The following is a 23780-nucleotide window of genomic DNA, read 5'->3' as shown; positions in this document are numbered from 1 at the left end:
TTCTTTAACTGTAAATAAAGGGTCACTGATAAAGAATCTCAGAACTGTAAAGAGATTGAACAGTCATCTTGTCCTAGCCCCTTATCTCTAGAGGAGAGACTGAGGTAAAAAGGTCATTCTTGCCCAAAATCACACAAGTAATAATTGCTAAGAATGAAGTCTCTGAAATCTTACTCCAGTGATCATGTTCCTCTTTTTTGTATGTAGTATGTACATATAGGTAGCTCATAACTGCATATTCCAATAAACCATCAGGCCCTGTCTCTACCTTTCTACTTTTGAAGTTATTAACAAGAAAAAAAATCACCCTAAAATGTTTTCAAAACCAATAAAATGTCCATAATTTGAACAAATTGGCTAAAGTGGCTTAAATATGTCAGTTAAATAATCATTTTAAATTATCTAACAAAAACCAATTTGCCTTTTTCGAACTCCTAACATGAATAAAGCCTAATTGCCTACTGTTTCAGACTATCATTCCTTTCTATAAACTTCAAGAAAAATGATATGGAAAAAAATTGTAAGTTATAATTGAGAAAGTTTTATATGTAATGTATATATAAGAATACACATATATGCAAGAATATGTATATGCACACACATATATATACAAGAATGAATTAACATTCTTGTTAATATTGGCTTACTAAAGAAACAGTATTTATCTCATTAGATTTCATAACCTTTTTTAAGTAGTGAGTTTTTAATTAAATCATATTTATTTTACTTGGTGTCATCAAAATTTAAAGTACTCCTTTGAACTACTGTTTCTCTTAAAAATTTTGTAAATTTATACTTAAAAGGAAATACTTTTCTTTCATCTAAAATAATTGAAAAAAGGTTTATAAATGTTTTAAGTTATTTTGTGGACTTTATATATATGTTTTAGGCAAATCCAGTTATATCTGTTTTAATATAGTGCACAATAAAATATATTGAGTTTTAAAATCATAATACCAAATATAGTAGCAAGATATAGATGAACCCTAAAGTGAATTGCATTGTTTCAAAATGTAAAATGTAATTCACTTTCATAAATATTTTTATACAGTATATACTGACATCAATCATAGTATCTAAAGGAATGATTATGAAATAAAATGATTATTGTCTGAAATACTAAAATGTATTTTAAGTTTTTCTAATTATGCTATTTTCTTAAATGTGTTATAAAATTTCAGTTAGGCTGTTACCTAAAAAATACATTAATTTAATTTAAAAACCAAGTTTTTTATATTCTCCCCATTTTTACCACATCTCAGTAGTTTTATTTTTCTACTTTAATTTATTCTATTAAAATTTGATAAATTCAAGTGGTTTATATTAAAGGGTTAATGTTTTGCTCTTATATAAAAAAATTGGATAGTATTTAAAATACCTACACACACACACACACACACCACACAGGATTCTCCCTTAAAGAACACTTAAAATCCTTCTATATTGTTTGGTGCTTTACTACTTATATTATATTGCACTATTTTTTCTTTTTCCTTTTCTTCTGGGTACCCTATATCAGGCTTAAGAAAGATTTTTTTTTTAACTTGCATAATTCCATGCTAACAAAATTTGTTAACTTGAATTTCATTTTAAAATTGTATATCCTGATACATGTTTTTGTTTGTTTTCTCAACTAGTGAAAAAGGCCATAGATTTTAAATCTAGAGGATTTAAATTGTTTCCAGGGAAAGACAACAGCAACAAGTTTTCTATCTGTGAGTGTACTCCTTTTTTGTTACTTTCTCTGGTGCAAGAGTGAAGTTTGTGGTGTTTGTGTTGTTTGTGTGTGTTTTATTAAAAATGTTCGTGTATTTACCAAATTAACTGCATTAATATCTATATAACATGCATGATTATTATTCAGTATTTTCTTGTATTTAAATGTGCACTGAGTTAATGGATTGATATAGAAAGCTCCCAAACTGAGATTATTTCAAAATATAAAAAACAACAATAATAAACTTTTAATCTAGAGTGTTGGTAATATTTAAGCTTTATAATTCTAGGATGTGAGATAAAAAAGTGAGTAAAATTCCACAAATTGGTGGTTTCTTACAGGAATTTTTGTTTGAACATATCAAATTTCAACAATATTTTTTCTAAGGAAAATTTTAATAGCAACTTTTCATTTAGAGGAAAAAGGTATTCTTAATTTGAGTTAATTTATCCGAACCTCTTAAATCAAGTCTTTTGTAAATTAACTAATTTTTGCTTTCTTTTGAAAATCTCACAAAATGGTTTGAAATACATATATTTATGTGTTGCCACAATATACAATTTTGCTCAACATTCAGGGATTTATAGGTCATTAGAAATTCATCCATGAATCTCGATTAGGAATCACTAAATTATAAAATTAATATGTATTACCACAAATGGACAAAGAATAAATTTATGAGTTATGCATTTTTGTAGTTTAAATCAATAGCAGTTTGTAGAAATCCCTTTCCTTACTGTTCATACACATACGTATTACAAATTTTGAGAGAGATCATTCATGACATAACATCTTACTTCTAAAATAGCATGTTGATAGAAAGTAAGTTTAGTTGTTATAAATGATATATTATTATTTTTTAACAGGAATGTTTTTGGCATTGTTATTTTTAGTCAATTCCAAATCATCTGATGAGATGAGTTCATAAATTTAACAAAAATCATTCATTGTAGCTACATAAAGAAAGAATTATACATTAACATTTATACATAAAAGTATATGAAACAAATTGAGAAGTTACATCAATTATTAAGAAACAAACTTGGGACATGTATATTATGAAGTCTTCTAAAGTATCATAATTTTAAAATATGATTTTTACATTTTGGTGTATTCTGAAAATACTAAACTAAAAGCAGCAGCTGTCAATTGGAAATCGTTGGTCAAATATGGTTACCTGTTTGGATAGCACTTGAACAGTTCATTTCAAAGTACTTAGTTGTTAATTACGATTTCTTGTTATGTTTTGGTGGTTAAAACAATTTCAAATAGATACTGTCAGTTTTTAGGGAAAATAAATAGTGTTACAATATGTTTCTTATATATTAATAATTTGAATATTTATCTTGATAGATATTTTTCTTATAATAGAAAATATAAACAGAAAAAGTCATATGAAATTATTCTGACACATCAAACTTTGTCATGTAACAAGAATTAAAAATATTTGCAGACTTAAATATTAGGGTTACTGCCTTTATTCTCCAAATATTTTGTCTAATATATTTATTTTTGAGTTCTAAGTAGAATTAGAAGCTACTACTGTTTCACCATTTTCTTATTTTGGCTACTGAAGTCTTATTTTATATAGTACATGCTTCAAACTTTCAGATTTCCAGGGAAATTCAGTCTGTTTATATTAAACTATCTTAAGATTTATCATAGCACTAAGATATATGCAACTCTCTATACTTGGTATATTGCCTTAGAGCAAATATATCTTATTTTCATTGTTCTTGTACAGGAGTTATGATGCTCAATAAAAAAAAGAAATTTAGACAACAATGTATCTGGGTGTGGAGAGGGAAAACCTGATCTTTTAAAATATAAATATTTTATTTAAAGAATGTTTGCTTTAAAATTGTCAGGACAAAAATTAGTGAGACAAAAAAGTCACAAAACAAAAATGTAAATTCATAATTTTAAATCAAATTTTGCACTCATATTTTATGAAAGAGATAAAAATACTTTTTCTCTTGTTTTATTTTTGAATATAATAAATATAATAACCCCACCTCAATCTAAGCAAATTATATATGCCAATATTTTTTATAGTTAAGAATAATAAACCAAAAGCATTTTAAAGTTTATTTTACTAAAATTTTTTTCTGAAGTATTTATTCACTATTTTCAAAAATATATTCTTTTTGGTTGTTTATGGAAAAGGGTTATATTACTTTAATTTTTATCATTATATATCTATTACCAAATAAGTATTCAGTTTTTATCTCTTTGGTATAATTTAACACAGAACCTATTTTAAAAGGATACAATTGTTACCTCACATTCACCTTTCAAATGTAAAGAAATAAATGCAGCTCATCTTCTTTGAAAAAATGATCAATTCTATTGTCAGAATTGCCAGAAGTGAATATAAGCATAGATGATAGCAAGCACACACACATTGCTAAAGCATGTCTTCCCACAACAGCAATTTTAAAGTTTAACTAAAAAACATTAATAATAGATTCAGTATGTTGCAGTAGTGTTGATAGAGAGTTGTTTAAATGGCTAATTCAGATTATTTTTCCAACTTTCATACCTGAATTCTAAATAGCCTGTATTCATCACATCTCATTCTACATAAAGACCTAAGTTTTCCAAGAAAGAAAAAAAAATTAGATTTAATTTTATTTTAAAAATAAAAATAATATTTTATATTTAAAATGTTGAACTTAGTGAACTAGTAATCTTACCAACTTTTCTACTAGACTCTTCTTGAATATAAAGATGCAATTATTTAAAAAATGAGCTTCCCATCATTTTTTCCTTCTTCCCATGTATGTTTATTTCCTCTTCTTCAAATTCATACTTTCATTCATTCATTATTATCCATTCATTTCACAAATCTGTTTGAGCTACATCTCCATGGCAGCACCATGCTAAACTGAGAAGATAAAAGAGTGAATAAAATACAGTCTTAGCCTGCAAGTTTCCAGCATTTTATTGGGAAGCAAAACTAACAAGGCAACTCTGTGAAAAATATAAAGTTAGTATAAAGTAACATTCTGTCAACATCCATGATGTTTCAATTCAAGACCAAAAGTGTTTTATTTTATAAGGTGGAATAAATTTTTTAAATGTAGTATTAAAAAATCAAAGAAAGGTAGCTGGATGAGGTAATAATGAATGTGACTTTTGGTCAGAATCTACTTTTTTTATTTTTAGAATAGACTATATGCTGTATAAAGCTAGAAGCGTCAGAAAACTTGCTAATAATAACAAAATTATATTTTGATGTTGAGTAATTATGTAGTTAGTGTATTTAAGCTGGAACACACAAAAATATATTAAATTCATTAAGGTTATGGTAACATACTTCACAAACACATGTGATAAAGATACTACAGTACTTTAATAATGTAAGAAATGACAATTCATTTAATCTTTAAAATCCAATAAATACTGCCCTCCTCTCTTTTTCCCACGGCTATGTGGAGAAAATGACTAATGTTGCAGTAATAATTAATAATGATGATGATGATAAAAATATCCTGAAATATTAGAGCAAAAAAGGGTATTCAAGAGGCAGCATCTTGTCCACGCAACTAAACTTTTAAAGAGCACTCCTGTTCTTAGCACTCCGTAAGTTAAATTCAAATTTTTAAAAATAAAAGTGATAAATTTGTCCGCTTGCTTGAATGTTATGGAGGAGTGAGAGCAGCTGATTGAATGAATACTAACTTCATTTGTATGTCTTGACATCACTTGCTGTGTGCAATTATGAAATATCTGAACATCAGAAAAATAAGAGATTATATGCACTTTGTTCTTTATTTTTATTTTAAATGTTTTCAATTAAGGAACATTAAGTGCGCATATATAGATACTATCCTGTTATCTTTACATTTAAAATGGGGAGGTCTTTCCTCTCTTGTAGATGTCCATAAGCAGTGGTTTAAAGGACATGCCCAAATACATGAAAGTAATATCGCAATTAGAATTATAAGAACTGGGATTAAATAAGTGAAAATGGTGGAAATTGTGAATGTGCTCTGTATTTTAAGACAAAATGTTTGGAAAAGAGAATTAACTAATGATGCTCTTTTCCCTGCCTGAGCTTTCTGGACAGGATGTAAGGCTCAGGGGTCAGTAGTAGAATTTCTTGAACCAGTCTGCCAAGGTTTAAACCTAAACTAAGGCACTAACTAGCAATATGACTTTGAAAATACTTTTTAACCTCTTTAGGCCTCAGTTTCCTCACCTATATGAAATGTGTAATAATAATAGCTACTTGAAGATTGTTGTGAAGATTATAAATGGATACATGTTGAGGATATAGAATAGTTCCTGACACACAGTACTACATAAATGTATGCTATTATTGAAATTCATATTAACCTTGGCTTTTTGAGGCTATGATAAAATGGACAAAAAAATGAAATTTTAATATTTTTATTTTCTAATATATTGAAAGACCACTTCTATCTTAACCTATACTCTGTGTTATAGATGATAATAAAGTAGGTAAGTCTAGGTCATGCCATTTTTCCTTATCTCTATCCTATGTAAAAAAGCCACATTTTAATAACATTCACCACAATATTTAAAAATTGTATTTAAACATATTTTAAAAAGTGCTTCCATAGAAAATACCAAATTCATTGAAAACAGTATACCAGATATTTTTGTTTCTCAAACAACTAGGACATATTTGCTAAGAAATTATTAACCCTTATCTATGCATGTGGGTATATTAAAATATTTATAAGTTTTCCCTTTATCAAATGTATCTCTTTCTATGTACAAGTAAGGAATGTGCAACTATTAATTTATAACACAAACTAATTTAAAAATTAAATATAAAATTGTCAAGTTTCTGTAAAAAGAGGGATTTGAATAACCTGGGAAAATGAGAGATCATATTTTACAAAAAGTAGAATTTGAGCTGAGTCTTGAAAATTAGGTGGGATGTTGATAGCGAAAGGGGAACAAAGAGCAACCCTGGAAGCATGGAGAAAATAAAGCAAGCCCAGAGTGAGTATGGTAGCCCATTAAAATACAGAAAGATGAAGAATCCTACAGATTTCAGTAATAGATGAATAATTGTTATACTATAAATCTAGAATTGTAGATTTGAACAGTAATAAAAATGGTGTTTGAAGAAGTTTAGTTCTCCTTTAGTTCTCAAGATGGATTGGAGGTGAATGATAAAAGAGTCCAAAAAACATCAGTAATGAGGTTATATCTAACTCCCCAATGAGATAACAGTGGGAAATTTGGTGGGATTATCTAATAGTTCATTAAAGGAATAAGAAAGGAGCTAACAAAACATGACAAAACCATAGATTGAAAGTTATTAACAAAGAGGTGATTTTTCAAGACTTGAGGGAAATATAAAGTAAGTAGAACTGTGGGTCAGTGCCTTTGAATTTGTCCACTCTGTGTGGTAACAGCCAAAGTAAGAGAGTGCCCAAAATAGAAACAAACACAAAAAACAGAATGGTAAAGAGGAATTAAATAGCAAGTTGGCAGACCAAAAAAGAAAAACTGTCACATGTTTTGTATGGACTGGTGAATATGTAATAAAGTTAGCAATTAAGGTATTGCTGGGGATACTTAGGAAAGTTGTTTTTATAGAATGAGGGGCACATCCAAATAAAAATATGACAACTTTACCAGAGCCATGCCTCTTGGGCCATCCGTTGACAGTTCTGTTGCTATGTGATAAATATCGACCAATCTGAACTAAATGATGCTGGGATACAGTGGTTATCAATGTTGATTTACATTACAATAACCTTAGGATTATTAACAAACAAAACAAACATATTTTTAAAAAAATTGATGTCCAGTGTCCAACCCTAGCATAATTGCAATAAAATATCTATGATAGAAGTAGGCATCTTTACTCTTTAAGGAAACTCCACAAGTGATTCTAATCCACAGTGTAAGACACAAATCTTTGCAATATTTAACTTTTTTTCCTCTACAGTCTCCACTCAGGTATATTTGTTTCTTAAGAGTAGATAAGTTGATGAGGAGCAAAATAGAATTATTCTCCCGTTCATTGTTACATTGAAGTTATAAAACAGTATCACTCAGATATTTAAAAACTATCTGATTTAATAATCTTCCCACTAAAAAAATCGACCTTGAGGATTTAGTTTTCCACCGTGCTCACATTCACTGAAAAAAATAAATCTTTCATTAACTGAGTATTCTGAAAAAATTGCTGAAACATGTACAATGGCTAAGCAAAACACTGTTATGGAAATTGTTCAATGGTAAAGTTATTATTTTGCTTTTCAGTATTATATCATAATTCAATGGAATGTTGGTAATAATTTGCACCATAGTTTTACTTTGACAGTAGCAGACCAACATGTTCTACTATATACCAGTTGAGAAGTGCTAATAATTTTAAATTATTTCCATAGGGTCTAATTTTTCCACTGTAACTTAAAAATAACAGGTACCCAAATGACACTGTTATAACTGTTGGTGACTTCTGTACTGCTAGTAATTAATAGAAACTCTGGTACTGATACCCTGGGAACACACTTCCCAAGATTTCATAATTTATATAGTAATTAAAAGTAAGGCATTACCTGTTTATGTGTTAATAGAATAATATGTAATTTCATGTGAACATCAAACTTATTTTCCTATAGTCGACAAATAGACAAAATGTTTTGTCTTCATTTTTAGGTAGCAAAATTATATTTTTACTGTGTATAAACTAATGATAAAAATATGCAAGAATATATTTTATGTAAATTTTTAAATTAATGTTATCCGTGATTTTCTAATAGTATGTTTTTTTCCTTTCTTTTTTTTCTGTTGTCACAGTAAATGAGGGTGGTATTAAAACAGCTTCCAATTTATGCCCTGATCCAGGAGAACCAGAAAATGGGAAGAGAGTTGGATCAGATTTTAGGTAATATTTTAAGTTGTTTATTTTATTCTTTATTTTCTTAAAGTTTAGTTTACATTTTTAAAATAACTAGTAATATGGAGATGAAGACCTGGTTATGTACAATTGTGGCAGACAGATTCCATAGATGTTACTATTAATAATAATTCATTATTTTATAGTGTCTAATTAAATATCAATGTTATTAGTACATGTTTTGGAGTTTAAATTAATTTCTCGTTATGTACTAAATGAAAAATCATGGGATTTGGATTTGAAAGACATGACTTTGAATTCAAATTCTGCCGCTTATTAGTTATCTGATTTTGGATGAGTCACTAAATTCTGTCTGCATGAGTTTCCTTTTCTTTAACATTTAAATCAGATTTGCCACATATAATGGTGAGTTGTAAATAAGGCACTGCCTGTGAAACCTTCCTGCAAATCTGCAAATGTTCTATAACACTTTAGATGTATTTTTTTAGAAGTAAACATAACTTCAATATGTTTTATCTTTATTTAAAATTAGTACATACCAATTTGAAATATGTCTACTAACAACACAGCGAATATAGGTATACTGGGTACCATTGATTTATATAACTATCAAATAATATTTTTAAAAACCTTGAACATTTTAGGTAGTCTTTTGATTGTAGCATATTCTAAATAAAAGATACAAAACATCTAACTATAAAATTTTAAATGTTAATTTACTTAACATTCACAAAATATTCATGTTTTATTAATTTTTTTAAATATCGATAATGATTATAGTTCTACATATCACACATTTACACTATCTACTTATTTATTTTGTTTGTGTAAAGGATAAATGATACGCTAAAGATTATTCCTAAGAAGAAAAAAGATAATTCTTAGGATAAAGACCTATGGAAATTTTGTTCCCATGGATCTTTTAAAACTACTTGAAGTTATTTATATCTTGGTGTACTTGGAGTGTAAAAACAGTAATATTATTTCTGTCTGAATGTAGTTATAATTTTCTAAAGAAATGCAGAACTTTTTTTAACCAGCTCCATAATTAATATAGATAATGGTGTTTGAAGAAGCATGTCAGAAAGAAATTCAAAATTCCTGGAGTATAGTCAAATTCTGATCATAATAAAATAAGTGGCTTTATTAAAAATCAACAAAATGACTCAGCCACAAAATTTTTAAAAGTGCTATTTTGTGGACTACAATGTAGCAAGCAATTTATTAAGTGGTATTTTTACATGTCTTCTTTATTATGAAATCCTATATGGTATTTGTTATGTTTTATTGACATACAAATAAGAAAACTGAAGGATTTACCCAGCTAATAATTTGATGAAATTGGAATTTGAAGTCATTACTTGTCAATCCAAAATTTGACCTTTAATCACTCTATCACATTATGAATTGAAGTCAAACAAACTTAATTTAAATCCCATCCTTGCTATAAACTATCTTGTCTTCTCCATGAATTTGTTCCCTATGATCTAAAAATGAGGATAATAATACTTATCTTGCAAGGGTTGAGAGAAAGATAACATGAGATAATATACGCATGGTAGAATCACAGAACTTGAGAAAAAATAGGTATTCAATTAATGCTAGTATCTATTATAGTATGATATATAGAATATTATAAAATAATTATAATTAGTATAAATGCTAATACTTGCTACAAAAGTTTTTACAAAATACGTGTTTTTTTACAAAAATATATGGTTTATTGGAAATAGACTTTATACAATAGTAATATAATGAGTTAAATTATCTTCAAGTGTAGTGGATTTTAATTCATAAGATCATTTTACAGTTGCATGCACCATGATAGATATTAGACATCAAAATGCTTACAATTGGACAAATATAATGTTGTGATTATAGTTTAATATGAAATGTTATGGACAAAAAAAGGAAGTATGGTATTTTTGGAGGCTAGGAGATGAGGTCATAGAAGGTTAATATTTAGCTAAGAGATGAAGGATGATTAGAATCTGGCATAGATTGGAAGAAAAATGCAGAGAAATACATTTATATATTTATACATTCATTATCTTCATTATATTGTTTACCTGTTATATGCCTGACCTTGTACTAGGAACAAATAAAACACACAAGTCCAGGCATAGTGCATGCCCTCTCCACATAGTTCTTAGGATTTAATGTCAGAAAAGATAACAATGTGCACATGCTCAATAATTAATGACTTAGCTAATTTATCAATTAATTAAATGAACACATGCAGATGTAATCACAAATTTAGAAAAGTAATCTGAAATCAAAAAACAAAAGTATGGAAGAAACTTCTGTGAGAGAATGAAAATATCAGGGTGGGAATCCACCCAATTTAAGAAGGTCCTACTCTCATATATCTCAGAAAGATTTTACGCATCTAGCCTACAGTGAAGGAAGAGCCTCACATTGAGCATGATCTTGATGAGCTATTCCAGGAAAGCAAAGACTAGTGAGCCTGAATTACAGAAAGTAAATGGGAGTAAAGCATAGAATGAAGTTGAGGAGATAAGGAGAAACCAGATCTCTTCTGCAGAGGGAGCAAATTGGCAGCCACTCAGCCTGATCTGGACTGAAGCTATGTTTTCTTTTAAGCACGCAGTTCTTTTTTCCTTTTTTTTTTTTCATGGGAGCCAACATTTAAAATTACAGGAGATTTCACACACACACACATACACACACACACACACACACACACACACACACACACACACACACACACATTTTGTATCCCTTGTTAGATTTGGCAGTGATATACCTTCATGGCAACATCTGCTGGAACCAACTAACAGTGGCTCCTTTGAGGCTGAGAAAACTCTCTGGTTCATCATGGTTGCCACTAGGCTACTGCAGTCATTTAGATCACCTGCCTATTATGGGAAGCTCTAAAGTGTTGTAGGAGAGTGACCTGAACCAATATGTATTTCAGTAGATCATGCTTTATAGTTTAGATAGATGGATCAAAGAAAACAGAAGTTGTAGTTAGAAGGCTACGACAGTTCTCTAGGTGTAAGATGCTAGAGACTTGGTGATGGCAGTAAACTAGACAGATTCAAGGTATCTTTTAAAGATAAAATTCTCAGCTTCCAATGATAAGTGGAAAGAAAGAAAAGAAATGAAGGATGATTCCTAATTTTCTAACTTGAGCATCATGAAAATGGAGTAAAGTATTATATTTAATTAAATGTGAAAGTCCAGAGGCTTGAAAAGAATCAAGAGTTCATTTTTGAGACTGTAAACTTCAAATGATGTAAGAGATTTCCAAGTGGTACTTCAGTCTGTAATCGAACACAGTTGAAATTCAGAGAACACAGGGAACACATGGGATCATGTCAGCATGTAGATATTATAAACTGAAGAAACATGAATAGATAACATCATTTGGACTATGTAGGAAAGATAATGTATGACATAGTCCCAAAGATCTGTGCTATTTGATGATACGATGGAATACAAGGAGCTGTCAAATCAGGCTCATGAGTGGCAAGATATTTGGAGTGAAGCAAAAGAAGGAAGTCCTTTAAAAGGGGTCGAGGATTGTTGCATGCTATTGGAAAATTAAGAGTGATAAAGACAAAATAATATCTCTTAAATTTGACAACGTGGAAGTTGTTGACAAGAATGATGTCATCAGAGAGAAGTTGAGACTATTTAATTAAAATAGGCTGAAGAGTGAGTAGTGACAGTTCAGACAATTAACAACAAATTATATAAACTGCAGATTAATAGGGAAGTTCCTTAGTCGTTAGAAACTCAAGAGAAATTTTCTTCTTAGAGATACAAGAAACCAGAGTATGTTTATTGATTGATACAAATGGTCCTATAAAGAAGAAAATATTAATGACAAGAAGGAGAGGGTATAAGTAAACTACTTATTTTTGTAGGAGAAAATAATGAGAATACCAAGGACAGGTAAAATAAAATTATTCTTACTGTAGCAGAAATCAAGGTAGAGAAGTAGACAGGAGATGCTACAAAGCTTGCAGATATAGTAATGTGAAACTGCAGCTTTAATACTTAATTGTAGATTCCAAATATAATATACATTGTACAGTATTTGGCTTTCTCTGTTTGACTTATATCACTTAGCATGTTGCCCTCAAGGTCCATTTGTGTTGTTGTAAATGCCAAGATTTCATCGTTTTTTATAGCTGAATAATATTCCATAAAATATGTATAACACTTCCTTTTTACCCATTGATATATCAATGGACATACAGATTGTTTTCATATCATGGCTATTGTAAGTAATGCTGCAATTAATATGGAGGTATGTTTTTGAGTGGTGTTTTCATTTTCTTTGGATATATACCCAAGAGTGGAATTGCTAGTTCACACAGTAGTTCTATTTTTAAATTTATGAGGAGCCCCTAAAGTGTTTTCCATAGTGACTGTACAAATCGATATTCCCACCAACAGTGCACAAGGACTCTCTTGTCTGCATATCCTTGCCAACACTTATTATCTCTTGTCTAGTCTTTTATTTTTTTATTAAAGTATCATTGGTATGCAATCTTACATTGGTTTCAAATGTACAGTGGTTCAACAGTTACTCATATTATTAAATCCTCACCTCTTCTAGTGTGGTTACTATCTGTCAATGTGGAAAGATGTTACAGAATCATTGACTGTGTTCTCCATGCTGCATTACCATCCCTGTAACCAACTGATAATTATGATTGTGAATTATTGTGCCCCTTTATCTGCCTCCCCTTTCCCCATCATACACACCAATCCCTCCCCCTTGGTAACCACTAGTGACTTCTCAGTGCCTATGAGTCTACTGCTGTTTTTTTCCCTCTATTTTGCTTTGTTTTCATATTTCACAAATAAGTGAAATCATATGGTGTTTGTCTGCCTGACTTATTTCACTGAGCAATAATACCATCTAGAACCATCCACATTGTTGCAATGGCAAGATATCTTTTATTTTTATGGTTGAATAATATTCCTTTGTGTATAAGTGCTACATCTTTATCCATTCATCTGTTAATGGATACTTAGCTTACTTCTGTATCTTGGACACTGCAAATAGTGTGGCAATAAACATAGGGATACATATATCTTTTCAACTCTCAGAGATTTTTTTTCTTAACGGAAATTCCTAAAACTGGCATTACTGAATTGAAAAGTATTTATATTTTTAGTTTTTTAAGGAACCTCCATATTGCTTTCCATAGCAATTCCTCCAATTTACATTCCCACCAGCAGTGTAGGAGGATTCGCCTTTCTCTGCATCCTCACCAACATCTTTTTTTTCTTGTTTTTTGGATAGTGGCCATTCTAACTGGTATGAGATGATTTCTTGTGTGGTTTTGATTTGCATTTCCCTGATGATTAACAAGGTGGAGCACATTTGTCATATGCCTGTTGGCCATACATATTTGTTCTTTGGTAAAATGTCTGTTGATATCCTCTGCCTATTTTTATCAGGTTATTTGTTTTTCGAGTGTTGATGTGTATGAGTTATTTATGTATTTTGTATGTTAACCCCTTATCAGATGAGTCATTTACAAATATATTCTCCCATACTGTGGGATGCCTTTATGTTCTGCTGATGGTGTCCTTTGCTGCATAGAAGCTTTTTTAGTTTAATATATTCCCACTTGTTCATGTTTGATTTTGTTTTCCTTGCCTGAGGAGATGTGTCCAGGAAAAAATTGCTCATACTTATGTTTGAGAGATTTTTGCCTATGTTTTCTGATAAGATTTTTATGGTTTCATGACTAAATTTTGGTCTTTGATACACTTGGAGATTATATTTGTGTATGGAGTTTGATAATAATCCAATTTCAATCTCTTACATGAAGTTGTCCAGTTTTTCCAACACCAGTTGTTAAAGAGGCCGTCTTTTCCCCTTTGTATATTAATTGACCATAGATGTGTGGATTTATATGTGGGCTCTCTTTTCTGTTACACTGATCTATGGGTCTGTTCTTGTGCTAATACCAAACTGTTTTGCTTACTGTAGCTTTGTAATAGAGCTTGAGGTCAGAGAGCATAATCCCTCAGCTTTGTTCTTCTTTCTTAGAATTGCTTTGGCCATTTGGTGTCTGTTTCCCTATGAATTTTCAAACTATTTTTTCTAGTTAATTGAAAAATGCTATTGGTATTTTGATAGAGATTGCATTGAGTCTGTAAATTGCTTTGGGAAGGTTGGCCATTTTGACAATATTAATTTTTCCTATCCATGAGCATGGGATATATTTCCATTTAATGATTTTTTTTTGGTAGTTTTTTCTTTAAATTACCAATTCAGTTTTCTTGCTGGGAATTGGTCTGTTCAGATTTTCTGTTTCTTCTTGGGTCAATGTTGGAAAGTTGTATTTTTCTAGAAAGTTGTCCAGGTTCTAGGTGTCCAATTTACTGGCATATCATTTTTCATAGTATTTGCTAATAAATCTTCACATTTGTATGGTATCTATTGTGATTATTCCTTCTTCATTTCTGATTTGCTTGTACTCTATCTTTTTTTCTTGATAAATTAGGCTAGGGGTTTATCTATTTTGTTTATTTTCTCAAAGAACCAGCTCCTAGTTTCCATAATTGTTTTCTATTATTTTATTCTTCTCTATTTTATTTATTTCTCTTCTGATCTTTATTATGATTGTGTCCCTCCTTCTCCTTATGTGGGGCCTCATTTGTTCTTTTTCAAGTTTCTTTAATTGTGATTTTATACTGTTTGTTTGGGATTGTTCTTGTTTCTTGTGGTAAGCTGTATTGTTACGTATTTTCCTTTTAGGACTGCATTCACATCGTCTCACAGATTTTGGGCTGTTGAATTTTTGTTTTCATTTGTCTCTATGTATTGCTTGCTTTGTGTTTTAATTTTTTCATTGATCCTTTGATTATTTAGAAGCATGTTGTTTAGCCTCCATGTGTTTGTTATTTGTCTTTTTAATAATTGTTGATCTATTAGGTGTGAGGTGGTTTCTCATTGTAGTTTTAACTTACATTTCCCTGATGAGTGAAGTTGAGCAGCTTCTCATGGACCTATTGGCCATCTGTATGTCTTCTTTTGGAAAATATGTATTTTGATCCTCTGCCAGTTTATTAATTTGATTGATTGTTTTTATATTGAGTTGTATGAGTTCTGTATATATTTTGGTGGTTTCTATTTAGTGTTTATTTTTTAATTGAGGTACATTAAATAAAATGCACACATCTTATTTCACTGCTTGCTGAATTTTGGCATATATATATACACTCATGTAACCATTACCCATACCAAGATATCAAAAATTCTCACTGATTACCACTGCTTCACAATTTTTACCCATCTCTAACCCTTCTGACAGCCACTAGGCTATTCTCTGTGTTTGAATGAATTTCTGTTTTTTTTGTTTCATTTTTTTAGATTCCACATATAAGTGAAACCATATGGTATCTGTCTTTCTCTGACTTACTTCAGTTAGCATAATACTCTGTAAGTGCACCCATGTCACAAATAGCAATATTTCATCCTTTTTTATGGTTGAGTAATATTCCAGTATATATAGGTACCTACCAAATCTTCCTTATCCATTCATTTCTCCATGGGCCCTTAGGTTGATTTCATATATGTGGCTGTGGTTCACATACAAGTACATATATCTTTTCAAATTAGTGATTTTTGCTTTCTTCAAATAAATTCCCAGAACTGGAATATCTGGGCTGTATGGTATTTCTATTTTCAGTTTTTCCATATTGTTTTCTGTACTGACTGTACCAGTTTACATTCAAACTAACAGTATTGAGGCGTTCCCTTTCCTCCACATACTTGCTAACACTTGCTGTTTTAATCAGATTATTTGTTACTTTGTTGTTGTGCCATATGACTTCTTTATGTATGTTGAATATTAGCCCCTTATCAGATACATCATTTGAAAATACATTTCTCCTTTTTTGTAGGTTACCTTTTTATTTTGTTGATGCTTTCCTTTGCTGTGAAGAAGCTTTTTAGTCTGATATAGTCCCTCTTGTTTGTTTTTGCCTTTTTCCTTTGCCTGGGGAGACATAGCCAGAAAAAAACTTGGTAATACCAAAGTTTGAGAGTTTACAGTCTGTTTTATTCCAGGAGTTTTATGGTTTCAGGCCTTATATTTAATCTTTAATATATTTTGAATTAGTTTTTGAGTGTGGTATAAAATAATGGTCCAGTTTCATTCTTTTGCATGTCCAATTTTTCCAGTACCATTTATTGAAGAGACTATGCTTTTCCCATTGTATATCTTTTGCTCTATTTTTTGTAAACTAATTTACCTTGTATATGTTGGTTTATTTCTGAACTCCTGTTCCATTGATCTGTGTGTCTATTTTTATGCCAATACCATACTGTTTTAGTTATTATAGTTTTGAAATTTAGTCTGAATGCAGAGAAGATGATGCCTTCAGGTTTCTTCTTTCTCAAGATTGCTTTGGCTATTCATGGTCTTTGGTGGGTCCATAAAAATTGCAGGATTGTTCTTTTCTGTTCCTGTTAAAACTGCCATTAGAATTTTGATAGTAATTGCATTCCATCTGTAGTTTGCTTTGGGTAGTCTGGACGTTTTAACAATATTCTTCCAACACAGGAGCACAGAATATCTTTTTCATTTAGTTGTGTTTCCTTTTATTTCTTTCTTTAATGTCTTATAGTTTTCACCTCTTTTGTTAAATATACTTCTATATACTTTTATTCTTTCTGATTCAATGATAAGTAGTAGTATTTTTTCTTTTTCTGATAGTTCCTTATGGGTGTACAGAAATACACCTGTTTTTGTGAATTGACTTTGTATCCTACAACCTTACTGAATTTGTTTATTAGTTCTAACAGGTTTTTGTCAGAGTCTTTAGGATTGTTCCATATAGGTATACCTCAGTGCTATTTTGGTTCAAATCCAGACCACCACAATAAAGCAAATATCACAATTATGTTATTCCAATGAATTTTTTGGTATCCTAGTGTATATAAAAGTTATGTTTACATAATACTGTAGTCTAGTCAGTGGGCAGTAGCATTACATACAATGTGTATACCTTAATTAAACAACACTATTGATAAAAATATTAACCATCGTATGAGCTTTCAGCTAGTTGTTGGCTTTTTGCTGGGGGAGGGTGGGAAGGGTTTTGTGTCAGTGTTAATGGCTTCTGACTGATCAGGATTTTGGTTGCTACGAGTTGGGGATGGCTGTGGCAATTTCTCAAAATAAGACAACAGTGAAGCCTGCCACACCAATCGACTTTTCATTTCATAAATAATTTCCCTGCAATGCAGTTTGATAGCGTTTTACCCTATAACTTCTTTCAAAAATCAGAGTCAGTCCTCTTAAATACTACTGCTGTTTTATGAACTAAATTTATATAACCTAAATTCATTGTTGTTATTTCAACAATCTTCACAGAATTTCCATGAGGATTTGAATCCATATCAAGAAACCACTTTCTTTGCTCATCCATAAGGAGCAACTCCTCATATGTTCAAGTTTTACCATAAGATTGCAGCAATTCTGTTACATCTTCAGGTGCTACTTCCAATTTTAGCTCTCTTGCTGTTTCCACCACATCTGCAGTTACTCCTTCAACTGGAATTGTAGACATCTCAAAGTTATCCATGAGGGTTGGAATCAACTGTTAGCAAACTCCTGTTAATCTTGACATTTTGACGTCTTCTCATGAATCAATAATGTTCTAAAGGACATCTAGAATGGTGAATCCTTTCCAGAAGGTTTTCAATTTACTTTTCCCAGGTTCATCAGAGGAATCACTGTCCAAGGCCACTATAGCCTTACAAAATGTATTTCTGAAATAATAAGATGTTAATTGAAAATCAGAAAGATTACTTGATTCATGAGCTGCAAAATGGATTATGTGTTAGCCTGTCATGAAAACATTAATTTTTTTGTACTTTTGAGCTCCATCAGAGTTCCTAAGTGACCAGGTGGATTGCTAAATGAGCAGTACTATACTTTAAAAGTAATCTTTTTTGTTTGTTTGTTTCTGAAAAGTAGGTCTCAACAGTGGGCTTAAAATATTCAGTAAATCACCTTGTCAACAGATATACTGTCATCCAGCCTTTGTTGTTCTATTTAGGGAGCACAGAGTAGATTTAGCATAATTTTTAAGAACCATAAGGTTTTCAGAATGGTAATTGGATATTGGCTTCAACTTAAAATCACCAGCTGTATTTGCCCCTAATGAGAGAGTCAGCCTTGTCATTTGAAGCCAGACATTGACTTCTCCTTTCCAGGTATGAAAGTCATACATGGCCTTTTCTTCCAAAAGAAGTTCTATTTCATCTACATTGAAAACCTGTTGCTTAGTGTAGTCACCTTCATGAATTATCTTAGTTAGAGCTCCTGGGCAACTTCCTGTAGCTTCTACATTGACACTTGTTGCTTCATTTGGCACTTTCCAGTTATGAAGATAGTTTCTTTCCTTCAGCCTCATAAACCAACTTATTCTAACTTCCAGCTTTTCTTCTGAAGCTTCCTCACCTCTATGAGCCTTCATAGAATTGAAGAAAGTTAGGGTCTTGTGGATTAGCCTTTGTTCTAAGGGAATGTTGTAGGTGATTCAGTCTTTTATCCAGACCACTAAAAGTCTTGAGGACACTGTACTTTTCCTATTATGTGTTCTTGCCTCCTTTGTCATAAATTAATTTGCCATATATGTGTTGGTTTATTTCTGGGTTTTCCTATTTCACTTATGTGTCTGTTTTTATGCCCATACCATACTGGTGACATTATGTCTTATTTTTTCAAAAAAATAGTCATCTTATTCTGTGAGGCATAAAATACATGAATACTCTCATTTTTATAGATTTGGTGTTGCTATTGATATACACAAAGTAATCCCACATTAAATAATGAGAAATACTTACTTTATCCATTGACAGTTTTAGTCATTAAAAATTATTCTCTAAGTGCAACAGTTTCATATATTTATAAATATATATGTAAACTATTTCGGTGAAAGATAACCATGATGTAAATTGTGTGTGGTCTTAAATTGTTTATTGAATCACCTTTCCTTTTTAATATTTTTGTCAAAACATTGCAATAACAGCTTATTTTTCATCTCCAATAGTAAGACTATGAGATTAGAGTAGAAAAAGTGTAGCTAGAGTGCTAAGCTATTCAGAAAGTGTGTACAGTATAAGTACTAAGCCTTGTTACACATTTAGATTTCCTACCCATACTGAATAGTTTCATAAGTCATATTTCTTAAAGGCCTATCAACTAGATATCATAATTGGAGTAATTTTAAAAACTCTAGTGACATTATTTCTTCTATACATCTATAGAACTTAATTTTTTAAGAGCTAGTTTCGATATGGTAATAATGTCCCGAGCAGTCTTGGCCCCAAGCAACAACAGAGCACTTATGCTGTCACTGCTTTTCAGACCTAGGTAATATGTCTTTTAGGGAACCTTCTCAAAAAGGTCAGAAATAGCTTTCCATATGTACAATAACAGTACAACAATTCTTAATTGTATTGGTCCAAAAATATAACAAGAGGAAGATTGCAGTGCAGCTTTACTCAAAATCAATTCAGGAAGCTTTTCTTAAGCATCTACATTGTTTTTGCCTTAGTGATGAAAAAGTAGTAAGAATATATCTGCCTTCTAGAAATAGAAAAAAATGTGGTATGGTAATAAGAGAAGCAAGTTCAAGTCATATGAGCCAAGAAAATATGGACAAGTTACAGTAAACCAAGGAAGATGAAAATCCACTTGAAGAATGGATATGATTCTTTTAATCAAGGAATGGCAGGATCATGTTCTGGGAGAAGAAAGCCATGTATGCTCTATTACTGAGCTGATAAAAGATGGAAGCATTTGAAAGAACAGTTTGCCTTAAGCAACTGTTTATTTTTTAAGTGAATAGTATCTTATTTTTTATTTTTAAAAATACCCACCACACAACAGAAATGATTTACTTACCATAAGAGGCATTTTTAGTATTGTCTAACACAATAAGGTAGAATTGGAAATAAAATATCAGAAAGTTACGTCTGAACTGTAACAAGGAACAATCTAAGTTCTGGAATGTAAATGTAGAAGCAAATTGCAAGTGATAAGCCCTAGGTTCAAGGCCTGCCTTTATTACTGTGAATGTGCAGACTTTTGACATATTGGTTTTTCCTTAGCAAAATAGGAATGTTGACATATACAGTGTTTTAATAAGTAACAAAATAATGTTTATAAAAGTGCTTTTAAACTAATGTGTATCATTTTTGTGTATGATAATTAATATTAAGTAATATCTAAATTCAGTGAGCAATGGAGAGCCCCATGTTTTTGATCTGGGGATAGTATAGCCATAGCTATTTAATAAGAATATTTATCTGAAAGCCAGTTGTAGTGCATCCTATGATAGAATAGGAGACCATTGTCCTTGTATAGCTGAGAAGTTGTAAGGGTGTAAAGTAAGATAAAGGCAGTGAAAATTGAAGAAAATTAATTAACAAGTTTGAAGACTGGAATTGAAGGGTGTAGGATTTAGGGAAAGAATAAAGTTTGTTAGATCTGAATTCTTTGGAAAAATTCGAGAAAGGAAAGACAGGTTACTCAGCAATTATTGAGCTTTACTTTATCCTGGGTAATTTACTAGGCAATTTTATGACTGAAAGATAATCTAGTCCTTCATTATAGCAGCATAATTTTGTATTACTCTTTCCATTTTTATTGAAAAAGATATAGAAATTTGGGGAGAATACATAGCTTCTATAAGTCAAGTAAAAAGAGTGACAAGATTTGAAATTCAGTCAATCTGATCCCAAATTCCATGCTCTTTCATTTTTAATGATGTGCACTTGTTTTGGAGGAAAGGCTGGTTCAATTTCTAAAAACATAAAAATAAAGATCCAAATATCAAAAAAATGACAATAATACAGACCACAGAGAAACATGAAAAGCCATGCTATTGAAGACTTTAGAGGTGGTGGCATTTTTAAAGCAGAACACATAGTAGAAAAGTAGAAAAACAGAGCTTTCAAGATGGAACACAGGAATAATACTTATTTTAGGGAATGGAAGGAAGAAGTAGATTTAAAAAAAAGTGAAAAGTAGGTGGTCAGAATGAGTAGACTCAGGGATACTAACTTTTTTTTTCAGCCATTGAAGCCAAAAAAGAGGTTACAGTGGTGACAGAAGTTTGAAGTGAAATGAGGACTGAGGAAGTTAACTTTAGAGATAGAGAACTTATTGGTCACTTAAGAGATGATACAAAAAGTCAGATAACAAAATACTAGGAAATAGCTATGTGTAAGGAAAGAAGTGCTGCAGTTGTAGACTATATTTTAGAAGATTTTTGTGGGAATTCTATCTATTAAAAATCTTTTGCAAATACCAAATAAGATATAGAAGTGAATATACTAACGTATTTAGAAAGCTCATGGTAGGGGCATAGGTAAAGATGGGTCTACATTCAAAAGTATGATGGATTTACATAATCACAGTCAGCTTTTCCTGACTCTAATAAGGTTTTAATATTACCAGATGAGAAGCATGATCCCTGCTGCCTCACTATATAGAATACTTATATACCAGTGTTTTAATAATCCAAATGAGCACCCAAATTTTGGAGCCAACATTATTCTTTGCCATCGAGGGGAAGAAAAATCTGTGTCCATTTGGTGATATGTCTTTACAGGTAAGGCATCAGCCTGGGCCATTCCTACAAAATGAATGTCTGTGTAAAGTAAAGATCCTGGGAGCCAACTTTACCAGACATTTGGTTATCATTTTAAGATACATTTAAAATTTTAATTTATTTTCCACATAAAAACTGCTGGCAGCATCTATATCTCTGTGGCAGCATTTCTCCCTTTAAAAGCCTGTTATGCTCCATATGCATTTCAAATTAGAAACTGGGCTTTTAAGATTTCAAAATATAGCTGCCGGGACTCTCATCTTGGAGATCAGAGCACAAAATAGTAAGCAAAATAGAGCACATCCCATAAGATACCTTACTACTTCTCCAAGTATTTCTTTATATATTATCTTAGTAATTTAGAAATACTGATTATGTGTATAGAATAATATTTCTGTTTTAGCAACTGTTGACTATATAAATCACTTAGTTTTTTTGATGACTCTGATGTCCTGCTGTAAGGTCATATAATCATAGCATTTAATGGAAAAATGCTAAAGCTGCCATTAAATATAAAATGGTAGTGTAAATCTCACTGGTAAAGGTGAATATATAGGCATAGTTACATTATGTAAAATGGTAATTGTGGTGCATAATTCACTTAAACTCTAGTTTTAAAGTTTAAAAGTATAAAAATAATCATAACTAAAATAATCTGTTACAAGCTACACAAAATGAAACATGTAAATTATAACAACAATAATCCAAAATGTGATGGGGAGGAGCTGTAAAGTATAAAGTTTATGAATTCTATTAAAATTAAACTGGCATTTTAAAGTAGGGTGTTATAAGTTTAAGGTATTTTATGTAAGCCTCATAATAATCACAAAGAAAAATCCTATAGTAATTACAGAAAAAAATAAATAATTCGGAGTGTACTGATACCAAAAGTCATAAAAACACATGCACACACAAAAAACAGAAAACAATTAACGAAATGGAAATAGTAAGTCTTTCTTATCAATAATTACATTAATGTAAACAGATTAAATTCTCCAGTGAAAAGGACAGAATAGCTGATGGATTTTAAAAAATGATCGAACATATGCTGCCTATAAGAGACTCACTTTAGAATTAAAAGAAACAACTTAGACTGAGAGTGAAATGATGTAACCAGACATTTCATGCAAATGGCATTCAAAAAAATTAATAGTTATACTTACATTAGAGAAAATAGATTTCAAACAACAAACAGTATAAAGAAACAAAGAAGATTGTCGTGTAATGATAAAGGGGCCAGTCCATGAAGAGATACAATTGTAAACATTTGTATGTCCACAATTAGAGCACCTAAATATTTAAAGCAAAAACTAACTGAGCTAAAAGGAGAAATAACTGTTAATATGACAGTAGTTGGGGACTGCGATACCCCATTATCATCAGTGGATAAACCATCCAGACAGAAACCCGTAAGAAAAGAGTGGGTTTGATGCTGTAGACCAAATACCCTAATAGACATACAGAAAATATTTTATCCAACAACAGCAAAATGCACATTCTTTACAAGCACATATAGAACATTTTCTAGGGTAGACCATATGGTTAGTTCAAGACAAGTTTTTTTTTTCTGACAAGAAATAAGTT

The 23780-nt window shown here is 30.8% G+C and overlaps 1 protein-coding gene across 5 annotated transcripts in view; it reads left to right on the top strand.

Moving 5' to 3' along the window:
* Positions 1–23780, top strand: part of CSMD3 (CUB and Sushi multiple domains 3) — a 1174595-nt gene that overhangs the window by 484054 nt on the left and 666761 nt on the right. For 3 of the 5 annotated variants that reach the window (XM_073229981.1, XM_073229980.1, XM_073229978.1), the window contains 2 exons: positions 1638–1715; positions 8510–8597. In XM_073229981.1, the coding sequence (XP_073086082.1) occupies positions 1638–1715; positions 8510–8597 (166 nt within the window). The remainder of the gene's footprint in view (positions 1–1637; positions 1716–8509; positions 8598–23780) is intronic. The other 2 variants (XM_073229983.1, XM_073229982.1) reach the window with 1 other exon arrangement.

Source organism: Manis javanica, chromosome 2 (genome assembly GCF_040802235.1).
Source record: "Manis javanica isolate MJ-LG chromosome 2, MJ_LKY, whole genome shotgun sequence".
In the NCBI taxonomy this organism is placed as follows: domain Eukaryota; kingdom Metazoa; phylum Chordata; class Mammalia; order Pholidota; family Manidae; genus Manis; species Manis javanica.
This window is presented reverse-complemented; position numbering and strand designations above follow the sequence as displayed.